Source organism: Cygnus atratus, chromosome Z (assembly GCF_013377495.2).
Source record: "Cygnus atratus isolate AKBS03 ecotype Queensland, Australia chromosome Z, CAtr_DNAZoo_HiC_assembly, whole genome shotgun sequence".
Lineage (NCBI taxonomy): Eukaryota > Metazoa > Chordata > Aves > Anseriformes > Anatidae > Cygnus > Cygnus atratus.
Window position 1 is genome coordinate 15,211,956 of NC_066396.1, and position 14,825 is coordinate 15,226,780.

A 14,825-nucleotide genomic window follows, 5' to 3' on the forward strand; every position below is an offset into this window, starting at 1 on the left:
TCTAGCATATAACTACACAAGTACATAATGCGATGGGAGAACAGGTGGCTGATGGGTCAAGCTTAAAGGGTTGTAGTAAATCGGGTTACATCAGGCTGGCAGCCAGTCACCTGTGGGGTTCCACAGGGCTCCATTTTAGGGCCAGTTCTGTGTGTTTTCATAAATGACTTGGATGCAGGACTTGAAGGTATACTGACTGAGTTTAAGGACAACACTAAATTGGGAGAAGCTATTCACTCCCTCGGGGGTAGAGAGGCCTTGCAGAGAGATCTTGAAAAATGAGAGTGCTGGGCAATCACCAACAATGGGAAGTTTTACAAAAGCAAGTGCCAGATTCATCACCTGGGACAGGCTGGGGGACGAGATGCTAGAGTGCAGCACCATGGAAAGGGATCTGGGAGCTTTGGTTGACAGCAAGTTGAACACGAGCCAGCAGTGTGCCCTGGCAGCCAAAAGGGCCAACCGTACCCTGGGGTGCATCAGGCACAGCATGGCTAGCTGGTCAAGGGAAGGGATTGCCTTGCTCTGCTCTGCGCCATTGTGGCCTCACCTCCAGTACTGTGTGCAGGTTTGGATACTTCAATATAAGAAGGACATAAAACTATTAGCCTCCACAGGAGGGCTATGAAGATGGTGAAGAAGACATATGAGGAGCATCTGATGTCCCTTGGTTTGCTCAGCCCAGAGCAGAGCAGGCTGAGGAGAGGCCTCACGGCGGCCTGCAGCTCCCTCACGAGGGGAGCGGAGGGGCAGGCGCTGAGCTCTGCTCTCTGGGGACAGCGACAGGACCCGAGGGAACGGCATGGAGCTGGGACAGGGGAGGGTCAGGCTGGGGGTTAGGGAAAGGTTCTGCACCCAGAGGGTGGTCGGGCACTGGGACAGGCTCCCCAGGGCAGTGGTCACAGCACCCAGCTGCTGGAGTTCAAGAATCGTTTGGACAACGCTCTCAACACATGGTCTGGTTTCTGGGTTGTGCTGTGTGGAGCCAGGAGTGGGACTCAATGGTCCCTGTGGATCCCTTCCAATTTGGGATATTCTGTGGTTCTATGGTTAGCTAATACGGCAATGTATGTATCAGTGCAGTTGCAAGTTATAAGTCCATCTGAAATGCAGCCAGAGGCAACCTTTATTTCCCTGCACTGAGGTGTGTTATCACCAGGGCTTATTACCACACAGTCTGCAACAAGGAGTGTCTGACACAGGGTGCCAGATTAACTATTTTGAGAGGAAAAGAGAGAATAAATAAATAAAGGGTGTTGTTGTTTGTTTAATTAAAGAAGCAATGCAGATTTTGTTGGGAAGGAGGGGTGGTCAATGCTACAGAAGATTACTATTATATTACACATTTTCCAGTTGTAATTCAGAACATCCTAGTTCACCAAGATGGAGGAATTGGTAATAACCAGCTTTTATAGCCAATTGAGTTTGAGGAGAGAACACTGGATGTATTTTTATGCTGGAGTTCCCTCTGTTAAAATCTAATTTCATTGTACAAATTCTGATTTCTGACTAATCATTAACTGGACACATAGCCAGTGCTTTAACTCCAATAGAAACCATGCCCTTAGGCCAAACAGAAGCAAGATCCAAGTATCACAGAATCACAGGACTGTAGGGGTTGGAAGGGACCTCGAGAGATCATCAGGTCCAACCCCTCTGCCAGAGCAGGTTCCTTAGAGCAGGCTGCCCAGGTAGGCGTCCAGACGGGCCTTGAATATCTCCAGAGAAGGAGACTCCACAACCTCCCCGGGCAGCCTGTTCCAGAGCTCCGTCACCCTCACTGTGAAGAAGTTCTTTCTCATATTGGTGCCGAACTTCCTGTAATCCATAAAATTGCACAGAGCCTCTTCAGCTCTGGCCGTAGTCGGCAGGATTCGAACCTGCGCGGGGAGACCCCAATGGATTTCTAGTCCATCGCCTTAACCACTCGGCCACGACTACACACAATTTATTGCTTAGTGTCAACTACTCAAGGCTCACCTTACCTGTTTTGTCCCACCTACACTGGGAATTTCACCGTCCTTGTTCCTAGGTGCTTATTCTTATACTAGACACCTCACCTAGTTTGTTTTCTCCTCACCTCGTGATCTCATCCCACACCTCTCTGGACTCAGATCTAAGCTCTGAGTGTTTCCTCCACCAACAGGCTCCCAGTCATGCTTTCTGATGTACCTAAGTGCTGTAGTTCTGCCCACTGAACTCTGGTCTTACTTCGCCACTCATCTCTGTTCATTCCCTCTTCCTTGTGCTCAGCATTTAGCCCCCACCCCAAAAGTAGCCCAAATCCATTTCCATGATTTGTATATTGCTTAAGAACTCTGGCATAACTGTATTGAGTAAACTTTTCCTCACCCTACTCTAATCAGGGCTACTAGAAAGGGTACTAGAGAAAGTTCAGAAGCAGATGGAAGGGAAGAAACACAATAACAGTGGTGTTTAAGAATCACATCCAACAGAGCAGCAGCCAAAAGGAGTCAGCAACGCACAGGGTAATTAGTTGTAGGTGGAGCTGTAGGAGTGGTGTGGATGACAACTGTAGTCAGTAGTTGAAATGAAAAGCAGATGCAACTATAAAACTCAATGCATGTGGTAAATTGACACAAGTTTTTTACAGGTTTAATTTTTTTTCTACAGGCTTCAGTTTTTCTTTTTCGTAATATGAGCTTCTTTATCCTAATAAATGAAATTTAGCAGATGAATTATATATCAGCTTCCTGAAATAGAGAATCCAGAGAATCCTTCCACAGCATGTTTCAAATTGTGAGAGAACATAGATGAATTCCCCTCCTCCCAACTGGAAGGAAAGAAATCTGCAGAGGCTTATCCTTAGGGAGTGGGAGTAAAAGTGAAGTTGAAGACCTGACAACTTTCTTTAGCCTCCAGTCACAGATGCTATAAATGACACTTCCACTACCATCTTTGTTCTGCTTTTGAGCTCAAGAAAATAAAATCTGTTCACTAAGAGACACCTGAGGCCTATGCACACCAGGTAACAGCTTCCTCACACTCTTTTTTTCAGTAGTAAAATTAACAGAACATATATTTTGCATATTTTTTTACTTGTATTGCATATGAAGCCTTATGGTATTATACCAGAAAGATATTAAGTTCAGAATCATACAGTGTTGGGTCACTTTCCCATACTAAGAAAGAAATTAAATTTCCTGATCTATTTCACAGTAGCTATCCCTGTAGCACATACAGTGCTACAATCTTGAATTACAAACAAAAGAAATAGCAACCTTGCCCTTCTGAATGGAAAACTTCTTCAGGAACTAATTCTGTGAGCCAACTAAATGTGCTTTCCTTGGAAGGGTAAGGCACCAAGCCTGGAAAGTTACCAACATGATTCCTAGCAAAAGTGTGCTACTAAATAAGTGGGTCCAACCCAACAACAGACCATAAATTTGTTACCCAGAGTTAAGATCATTATCAGCACTCTGCCCTCTCTCTGTAGCCTAGCAGTGTGGAATTCCTTAAGTTAAGTTTTTGCCTATGTGTTGGAATTCTTTCATGGCTCCCCCCACCTTTTTTTTTTGTATCAGAAAGATTTGCTAGTGCCTTGAAAGTAACGTGAAAACTTCTAAGAGAAATTTCCTGAGCCATAGACAAGGGATTTTAATGGAAGAATGTGCAATTCTGGAGAAGCATTTGTGTGAACTGCAATTAAATTTGTAAACACAGAGAATTTAAAAATGCAAATTTTTGCTTGGGTGTAGTTCATACAGTTTGTTATAGTAGTCAGATTCCAACATCAGGCCAGCCAAAGAGTGACATATTTTATTAAAAGCTCTAGGGATACAAAGTCTGTTGCTTCTATAGCATAAATAACAACTTTGCAATTTCTTTCTGGAGTATGATTACTATTAATTAGTTGATCTCCACCACCAATCCATCAATTACAACACCAATCAATCAATTACAACAATGTTCTGAATTTACTTCAGTGATAATTAAATGACTGTTCAGATGCTCAATGAATGCTCTTAGCCTGGTATTGATAGTTGAGCACTGTCACAAACACAAATACAACAAAACAGATGCATAGGTGTTGATACAAGTTGTCTTCCTACTTCCACGGTGTAGTAAATGATGCTTCAAACACACGCATTTTTTTCTCACAGGACTTCCCCCACTGTTTAATTTCAACAGAAGAAAGGTTAATAGTTGGGGGGGGGGGGGGGGCGGGGGGGGTGTTGTTGGGAAGAAACAAAACAAGCTAGAACAAGAATACTCTCTAATTGGACTCCTTTGGATAGGATCAATTAGACCAGATTTAATCATCTTGGAAAATGGTGTTTTAGGTGTATTTAAGAAACTATTCTCCTTGCCAATCTGACCTATACAAACACATCCATGTGGTTCAAACACTCGCTACTACCCTGATTTTTTAGGAGTATAATAAAATTAGATCAGGAGAAGTTCAGTATTACTTTAAAAGAGACCTAGAATCACAAATAAATTATAACATAATTGCTATGAATGTGCTTAAAATTGTAACAGTTTGGCCCATTGGTATGTCAACAGAAAGATCAATCATATGTAACTGAGAAAACAAAGAAATGCAGACTAGGTTAGGATTTCAGTGGAAAAAAATACAATTATTTTTCTTGAATTCGTCCTTCTTTCTCTCTTGCTGTTCTCTGTTGCTGTTCAACCCTAATGTTCATCAGTCTTCTTTGTCATATCCTATTCAAACTGGATAGAATATCTATCTGTTAAATGCGTCCAAGCAGACTGTCTTTTTCTAAGCTTGCACAGCAGCTTGCAGGAGAGAGCTTTGGCATGGTTGGAATGCTGACATGGCTGCAGTATAAAAAATAAATGGTAATTCATAAAGTGAAGATCATTAGACAAAAAAAAAAAAAAAAAAGCAATTGTTTTATTGACTTCAAGTTTTATTAAAAAAAAAAAACAGTAAAAAAATGTGTGTCTGCTAATTATGTTCTATCAGAAACTGGCTCAAAGCTGATGATATTGACACACTAACAAAGAACATTTGATTACTGAAGAACATTTAAGCTACACTCAGGTCGAAAGAATTTGATCCTGTGTACAGATAGACATTTTCTTCCCTGTAGCAGCAATTAAAATTTTGTATTAATATAATTATTTAGTCTCGGTATGTCCTTTCTCTTTGGGTTTTGGTATGTACTTCTGTATTTGAGAGAGTTTAAACAGAATCAGCATAAATGAGCATCTGTGTCAGACACAGACCAAATAAGCTGTACTACAAATTAATGTTTTCAGTCCTGCTTGGGTGATGGTTGAGACTTTTAAAACAAAAATATTGTTCTGACAAGCTAAATGACTGTAAAAGTCTCTTAGGCTCTAATGACATGTGAGGGGCTTTTTTCCCCTTAGAAACAGCACGTACCAGTCTGTCTATGCAGCAAAGTGCTGGAACATGTTGTCTATCTTCAATACCATATGGCTAAATATTTTATTAAAAGTTATGCTGCAGACAAGCACTGGCTATTCCAGACTAAGATTTGCAGACAGCATGATACAGTGAGCTGGATTTCCATCCACAGTCACAATCACTTAGAAAGTTATTTCAGAAGGCAGACTAAAGCCATTTAAAGTCAAGCATGCGTTACCACTAATAAAAAAGTTTGTGTGATTTTATATCTGACCCTAATGACTCCTTCTGGAGGCTACAAAAACAAGGGTTTTTACAGAGGCACAGAATGACATACATCTTAGGAAATTTCATTTCCAGTTCACCTAGTGTTTACCTTTCTCTCTCTCTTTTTTTTTTTTTTTTTTCATTTCATGCATTACCATTATTTTTTCCTATGAAGTTATAAAGGAAGGATTAGGCCATCTGTTGCCAAGTGAAAAGACACAAGTACAGAGGAACAAAAACACTTTGTGGAAGAACATATTACCTTATTTTACCTGCTTCTGAACAAAATAATAGCTCCAGAACATGCTGAAACTAAGTGGCCTTTTATGTTATTTGATGGCTCCGATTATGAGGAAAGATAAGGTCGCATACATAATCTTTTCTTTCTTTCCTAGTAAGTCCCATCCCAGGAATTAGGTAGCAAACGTGTATGAGTGATGGTAACATAGAATCATAGAAACAAAGAATCATTTATATTGGAAAAGACCTTCAAGATCTTCTAGTCTAACTATCAATCTGACCTACCAAGTCCCATCACTAAACTTTGTCCCATAGCGCCACATCCACACATCTCTTAAATATCTCCAGGGATGGTGACTCAACCACCCCCTTGGGCAGCCTATTCCAATGCCTAACCACCCATACCATGAAGAAATTCTTACTGACATCTAAGCCTCACACAACTTGAGATTGTTTCTTCACATCCTATTACTTGTCACCTGAGGAAAAAGACTGACACCCACCTTGCTACAGCCTCCTTTCAGGTAGTTGTAGAGAGCCATGAGGTCCCTCCTCAACATCCTTTTCTCCAGACTAAATAGCCTCAGTTCTCCCAGCCACTCCTCACATGTCTTGTTTTCTAGTCCCTTCACCAGCTTCATTGCTCTTCTCAGAATACATTCCAGCAATTCAATGTCCTTGTAGCGAGAGGCTCAGAAGTGGACGTGTGGTATTACTAATGCCACGTACAGGGGGAAAATCACTTCCCTAGTCCTGCTGGCCATGCTATTTCTGATGCAGGACAGGATGCCTTTTGCTTTCTTGGTCACCTGGGCACACTGCTGGCTCATGTTCAGCTAGATATTGACCAACACCCCCAGAGCCTTTTCTGCTGGGCAGCTTTCCAGCCACTCTTCCCCAAGCCTGTACTGCTGCATGGGGTTGTAGTACCCCAAGTGCAGCACTGGGCACTTAGCCTTGTTGAATGTCATACAACTGGATGTGGCCCACTGATCCAGCCCATACAGGTCCCTTTGCAGAGCCCCCCTACCTTCAACCAAGTCAGCACTCCTGCCTAACTTGGTGTTGTCTACAGAATTACAGAGAGTGCACTCAATCACCTCATCAAGATCACTGATAAAAATATTTTAAAAAATTGGCCCCAATACTGAGCCCTGGGGAACACCGGCTGTGCTGTCAAACAGATTTAACTCCATTCACTACAACCCTTTTGGCCTACCACCCAGCCAGTTTTTTACCCAGCAAGCAGTACATCCATCCAAGCCATGAGCAGTCAGTTTCTCCAAGAGAGTGCTGTGAGAAACACCATGAAATACCTTGCTAAAGTCCAAGTAAACAACAGCCACAGACTTTTTTTTTTTTTTTACTAAGTACGTTGTCTTACCATAGAAGGGAATCATGTCAGCTGAGCAGGACTTGCCTTTCATAAACCCACACTGATGGGACCTCACCACCTGGTTGTCCTGTACGTGCTGTGTGACTGCACCCAGGATTACCTGCTCCATATCCTTAGCAGGCACCAAAGTCAGACTGACAGGCCTGTAATTCTCCAGCTCCTCCTTCCTGCTCTTCTTTGTAGAAGGGCATCGCATTCATCAACCTTTAGTCAACTGGAACCTCCCTGGTTAGCAAGGACTGCTGGTAAATTATTGAAAATGGCTTAGTGAGCACTTCTGCCAGCTTCCTCAGTTGATCTGGGTTGATCCCATCTGGTCCCATAGATTGTCCAAGGTGACCAAGCAGTGTAGTAGGTTGCTAACCATTTCCACTTGATTCATGAGGACTTCATTCTGTTCCCTACCTCTGGCTTCCAGCTCAGTGTGTTGGGAACCCTAAGAACAATCAGTCTTACTAATAAAGACTGAGGCAAAGAAAGCATTAAGTACCTCAGCCTTTCCTCATCTCTAATCACTAAGTTTCTCCCATATCCAATAAAGAGTGGAGATTCATCTTAGTCCTCCTTTTGTTATTTATGTATTTATAAAAACATTTTTCACTGTCTTTTTCTGCAGTAGCCAAATTAAGATCTAGCTGGGCTTTGGCCCTTCTAATTTTCTCCCTGCATAACTTCACAACATCTCTGCAGTCCTCCTGAGTTGCCTGCCCCTTCTTCCAAAGGTCTTAAACTCTTCTTTTCTTCCTGAGTTTCAGAAGAAGCTCTCTGTTCAGCCAGGCTGGTCTTCTTACCCACTGGCACACCTTTTGGCACATAGAGATGGCCTGTTCCTTCAAGATTTCAACCTTCAAGATTTCATTCTTGAAGAACATTCAGCTTTCCTGGACTCTTCTGCTCTTTAGAACTGCCTCCCAAAGGACTTTGTCAACCAGGTCCTGAACTGGACAGAATCTGTCCTCCAAAAATCCAAAGTAGCAGTTCTGCTGACTGCCCTCGTTGCTTCTCCAAGGATAGAGAACTCTATCATCTTGTGATCGCTGTGCCCACAACAGCTTCCAACCATCACATCAACCACAAGACCTTCCCTGTTAACAAAATACAAGTCAAGTGGGATACCTTGCCTAGTCGGTTCCCTCACCACCTGCACCAGGAAGTTACCATCCACACATTCCGGAAATCTCCTAGTCTGCTTCTTCTCCATGGTATTGTATTTCCAGCAGATGTCTAGGAAGTTGAAGTCTCTGATGAAAAGAAGGGCTAGGGATCGTGACACTTCTCCTGGCTGCTTACAAAATATTTCATCTGCTTCTTCATCATGGTTGAGTGGTCTATAGCATAATCTTACAACTATATCTCCTTTGTTGGCCTTTCCCCTGAGCCTTACCCAGGGACACTCAACCTTTTCATCACCATAACTAAGTTCCAAGCAATCAAGACTTTTCCTAATGTAGAAGGCTATCCCACCTCCTCTCCTTCCCTGCCTATCTCTTCTGATGAGCCCGTAGCCATCCATTTCAGCCCTCTAATCATGAGAGCCACCCTACCACATCTCACTGAGGCTTATGATACAGTAGCCCTGAGACTAGGCTAAAGATTCCAGTTCCCCTTGTTTATTTCCCACGGTAGGTGCATTTGTGTAGCGGCTTTTAATTTGGGCCCCTACTGAAATGTACTTACTCACTGGCATTCCTGTACATTGAGTTATCCATATTTAAATGAGTTATAGTACCTTAATGCACTTAATAAATATGTATTTGCATATATTTACATGTTTTCATCCTTTGGACACAGAATATTTTGCACCAAAAATGAAGCTTGGCAGACAGCTTTCACCTAAACTAGAAAAATAAGTCCTTATTTCAAGAGGAAAACAACATAGCACACAGTATCCTGCTGGCTAGGATGCGTGATAGTAAAATTTCTTCTTCTGTCTGATTAAGCTGCGCTGCAGCTTGATGTTGTAGTGTGCTAGATACTGTAATATGTGTGACAGCAGTGCTCTAAGGCAGGTTAAAATCTGCTCTTCCATGTGCTCTTTCTTCAGCGTAAGGGGAATCTTGCAAAGCTTAATTCTGGTAAGTGCTGTCACTGTTGCTATTTTAACTGCAGGTGGCACATTCCTTTGGTATGGCTGAGGTAATAGGGGTGGGTATTAAAGAAAGTAGCATAAAGAACAGTAAAAAATCATGCAGGCCTAAACCTACTAATGGCATTTTAAATGTATACAGATGCTGCTGTTGTTGAGAAACTGTGGATGGGACTGTCATGTCTTGGGTCTTTGACACAGAAAAGTTTCTCCTATGGGGATGTTCGTGATTGCAGTAAAATGCATTTGTGTTTACCACTATTAGAAACTCTCTGTAAGCTGCACTGCATTAATGTAGCAACACCCAGCCACCTGATAATTTTTGTCACAAAAAAAAAAATCTCCCTACCTGCATAATAGACAGTAGATATACATTTTTCAGTGACCACCAGACTCTTGAACTGTCTTGCTAGAAAAGTTACTACCCTACGAAAAGGCAAAAAAAAAAGAATGAACTCTACATGAACTATAGACAAACTCTCATATTTTGGATGTTTGCAATATTAAATTGCTTACTAATTTAGCAGCACTATTTTAAAAGCTAAAACAAAAGAATATTTGCTGTCTTCTAAACTTATTATAAGTTAAATATTCCCCCTCCAACTTATAATTTTTTTTGTTTTGTATATTTCTGTGTCAGAGTCTGTCATCTTTGCTCTCTCAGTCCATTTTCTGCTTTTCTATCCAGTAATCATCTTCCCAGGGATTCTGTTTGATGGCAAGTTAAATATGACTCAACAGGACGTCCTGGCAGACAAAAGGGCCAGCTGTACTCTGGGATGCATCAAACACAGCACTGCTAGCCGGTCGAGGGAAGGGATTGTCCTGCTCTGCTCTGTGTTGCTGCAGCCTCACCTCCAGTACTGTGTGAGTTTTGGGAGCCACAATGTAAGTAGGACATAAAACTATTAGAAGGTGTCCAAAGGAGGGCTATGAAGAAGGTGAAGGGTCTAGAGGGCAAGATGTCTGAGGAGCAGCTGAGGTCCCTTGGTTTGTTCAGCCCAGAGCAGAGCAGGCTGAGGGGAGGCCTCATGGCGGCCTGCAGCTCCCTCACGAGGGGAGCGGAGGGGCAGGCGCTGAGCTCTGCTCTCTGGGGACAGCGACAGGACCCGAGGGGACGGCATGGAGCTGGGACAGGGGAGGGTCAGGCTGGGGGTTAGGGAAAGGTTCTGCACCCAGAGGGTGGTCGGGCACTGGGACAGGCTCCTCAGGCCAGTGGTCACAGCACCAAACAGCTGGAGTTCAAGTGTTTGGACAATGCTCTCAGACACATGGTCTGATTTCTGGGTTGTGCTGTGTGGAGCCAAGAGTGGGACTCAATGATCCTTGTGAATCCCTTCCAATTTGGGATGGCCTAATCTGTGATTCTATGATGTTTTTATGTATGGACATATGGAGCCACATTATTGCAAATGTAAGAGATGGCCACAGGGTAACATTTTTGCCTACTAATGAGAGTTGGATTTCAGTCTTCACTCCCTGTCTTCCTGCAAATGTAATCGATAAAATAAAACACCACTAAATAACTAACTCTAAAAACAGGCTGTGCAATACTTCGTGGTTTACTGTGCTTTAAAATCCTCGACACTTAGGACTGTGGGTTGCTTTTTAAAAATCTTTAGAGCAATCAACAGTGATTTTGCACCTTTTTGAAGGTCTGAGAAGAGCACTTATGGCTTGTGACATTTAACTTTGATTTAACATTGATCTAGTTTTCTCAAACACATAACTTTATTAAACTTGGATTTTTTTCTTTAAGTCCCTACCCTTTAGAACAGGCTTTTGAGGGTGCTGCAGTTTTCAAGTACAATGGGAAGTGTATAACAGATTTTGTGAAAACTGGCCAGTGAAGCAGGGAAGGTGAGCTAGAAAGCACAAGTATCACAGAAATTCACTGGGAAATGACAGTTCTCCTTTCCATATCAATACTAGTCATCATGACACATCTAGAGTTCCAAGCCTAGGCTATGACCATGAGGGCACAGCCCTTTACCCTCTTGTATCTATCTCAGCCGCAGATCTTCTATGCACAAAATTTGATTTCATCACTTTGGCTGTGTCTATATCCCAGTGGACAGCAACCCTCAGACACTATGATCATGTTGTTGCCTACAAATAGTGCTTGTGACCATGACTGGTAGGTTGTTATCTCTCTAGACATGCTCAGACATAAAGGATCCTGCACGCTCCCAGAGCTTCTGATCTACACAGACAAGCAGTTCTGGTCTTGAGGACAGCATCAACAGGCACTGAAGATGTTATGTCTTTCTTCTCTGATACAAATAAAACCATACCACCTGAGAATTATTTAGCATTTCTGAGAACAAGTCCACTTATTCTGGTATGCAAATGTATATCGGTACTTAATTTTACAGCGTGATGCTGAAAAAATCGAAGTCAATTAAATAAATTAACAATTACTTCTGCCTAAGTCCAAGCTTCTAAAACAATTCATCTTCAAGAAGCTTAAATCATAAAATAATCTTCTCCTTGAAGATATTCCAAACTGAACTTGATAAGTCATGAGCAACTCTGTCTGGCTTTGAAGCTGGCCCTGCTTGGAGAAGCGGTTCGAACCAGACAAGATCTAGAAGTCCCTTCCAAACTAAATTATTCTGTGAAGACAAATAGTCACCCAGCACTACTAATGCTGAAACCTAGTTGTGATCATTTTAATGACAAGATAGTTAACGTTTTCCTGTGACGTTTTCAGTAAAGGTCTTAGCTATTGAGCCTGTTCTACAATTACAACATTTACTGATATAAGCCCCCCTGCTGAAGAGTTCCCACTGCCTCAGTAGAGTTTGTTTCCATGGTAAGGCAGGATACAAAACAGAATATACAGATGCTCCTAGAGGAATTATAGAGATGTTGGTGTGTCTCAGTCATCAACTGAACATTAGCCTGGAAAATAAGCATTTTGTACCTAATAAGGTGAGAAGAAGCTGGAGGGGGAGTTGTTTAGTTTTCCTGTGTAACTACAGGGCTTGGTTGCCACTTGATTTCACAGGGATGGTCTTCAGTAATCCAGTGGGTTTCTTTCATTCCTATGTGTCTACTTTCAAACAAACAAACAAACAAACAAACAAACAAAAAACACTTGTCAGAATAGAAAACATGCTAGGACAGGGTAATCCTAACTGGATTTGTTATCAATTTCCGTCAGAGAAACAAACAAATAAATAAATAAACAAAAGAGTAACTTGCTCCGTCTCATTTGTAAGCAGATTCTTCAGTTTCCCAGCCTACCCAAAGCAGCAGCACAACCTTCCATCACTACGAGCATTGCAGCAGCACCTACACACCACGCCCCCAAATAGCAGCCTTCCTACAGAGCAGATAATGTCCTGACTGCTGTAGTGAGCTCCAGCTCGACCTCCACAGGTCGTAGCATGTGCACCTCCTGTAGCATGGTTCTCCACTAACAAGGCTATCATGGAAACCTTACTCAGAAGCCCTTTGTGGTCATTTACCTCAGCGAAAGGAGTGATCTGCACGGACAGTATCACTGCTTGGTAACCATAGCTACAGGCACAGTATAAATACTTAGAAACTGGAGATAATGGGAATCAATCGATCTCTCTGTCACTCACAGACCTGCTCCCATATGAAGTCTATTCACCTATGTTCAAAGGAATATTCAGACGTGAAATTCCCCCTCACCTAACATTAATGTTGATGTCAGGAGCCATTTGATGAGATAACTCATGCACTACACAGGCAGCGAAATCAGGGTCTTGACAGGTGCTCTGCTGAGGTGTTCAAGTTCTGTTTATTTTGTGGGGGAAGCAGAGGGGCAGAGTCACTGCCCTTGGGGTGCTGTCATGACAAAGGCACCCCCTTGTCCCACTCCCCCAGGCACATCATGGCCAAGGTGGGTGGAAGCAACCCTGCTCCCAGAGCCGGCCTCCTGCCCCAGGGCCACAGGCCGCCATGCTCCTCGCCTAAGCCCACTGAGGGAAAAGCTGCAGGCAGCCGTGAGGGGACGTGGGGCAAGGCAAGGCGGCGGGGCCCAGGGGAGAAGCTACCGGTGCCCTCTCTTGGTTATGACCTGAGCCCCCCCAAAGGACCTCACTCAGACTCAGGGCACAGGCTGCCAACAGGCTGTGGGGTTTTTGGGAGGACAGGCAGGGCCGGTGGGGTGCAGGGGCCCTTACCTCCACCTCGTGGTAAGGGCTCTGTGAAATCATTTGGGGCAGTGTGATTTGCCCTGCTTCTGAGGGCTACCCGGGTGCCAGTCACTTTGGTCCACCTACAATGTTGTACATGCCCAGAGGGTCCCCAAAGAGTGAGTAATAAAGCACGGGAATGTCGGGTGCCTACCCTAAAGAAGGGTGGGTGGAGGTCAGGAAAACGGTGAGGCCATCTACTGGGTAACTATCACATTCAGATGAGGTGTGCTGTGAAAAAATCAGAGTTTCTCAGGGTTTTCCAGTTATAAATACAGGTTTCACTGTTACACAAAACAAAAATGAAACGTCCGAAACCATCAGAAACAATACTTAAAAAGCAACGGTGAGAGATGAGGGGGTGGAGATTAAATATAGGCATCGGTTTTATGACTGCTGAAAATACATGTTAATTCTTTAGTTCTCCACCTAGTAAAATAGGGAATTCACAAAAGTGTCTTTGGAGGACATTACATATGTAACAATAATTATACAAAAAGTGATGAATTTTCCTACTGGAAAAATAAAACATTAATAATACATCTTTTTATTTTTAATTTATTGTTTTTGTTCAGCAGGAGTTGTATTCCCAGTGGCACTGTTGCCTAACACTGCTGAGTGCTGAGCACATCCTGCCTTCTACATAAACAAATGATGCCATGGAATAGGGAAGCACACAAACAAAACAGCATACAATGTGGCAGCTCCCTGAGCTTCCATCCTCAGTCAAAATTTAGAGGGCAAAATAGAGCTTTAAGAGCATGATGAGATGGGACAGTGAAACAGAAAATCATTTAAGATATTGCCCATGATAAGGACTAGAAAGATCAGGGTTTTCATAGTCTACATTTAGATTATTGACTAATAAATTATTAACGTACTTAATTGCTTTACAAAATTGAATGTCCTAAATAAATATTTCAAACTCCATTTTAACAATTCATTGCATTATAATAACAGCTGCAGGTCATTAAGATTGCTAACTTTGAAGAAGATAACTAACTTAACTTAGTTCTTTAATATTAGGCATATTCTTAAAAACCATTGATTTTTTTAAAAGCTCATTATCTTCACCTGACAAATTAGCATTGATCCTTCTAATGCTAACTAAAGGAAACAGTGGATACAAGACAAAATTATTAAACACACAAAACTCATGTCTTTATTGTACTGTTTGCTAAAGAAGCTGCATTTACATAAAGAACTGTAAATATTGAATGAATTAGAAAATTCCATTTGGTTCTTGGTCAGCACTTGTTCATTTACATGTATATTTCAGCATAACTTCATTTTAAGTACATCTGT

General features: G+C 42.4%; 1 protein-coding gene and 1 non-coding gene across 2 annotated transcripts in view; one reads left to right on the forward strand and one right to left on the reverse strand.

Moving 5' to 3' along the window:
• CCDC152 (coiled-coil domain containing 152) overlaps positions 1–14,825 on the forward strand; it is a 37,147-nt gene that overhangs the window by 2,348 nt on the left and 19,974 nt on the right. The window contains exons 2-3 of the mRNA XM_035566167.2: positions 8,168–8,467; positions 10,040–10,239. Coding sequence (XP_035422060.2) covers positions 8,168–8,467; positions 10,040–10,239 — 500 coding nt within the window. The remainder of the gene's footprint in view (positions 1–8,167; positions 8,468–10,039; positions 10,240–14,825) is intronic.
• On the reverse strand, positions 1,860–1,941 carry TRNAS-AGA (transfer RNA serine (anticodon AGA)). Its single transcript has one exon. It is a non-coding gene; the product is annotated as a tRNA-Ser (tRNA).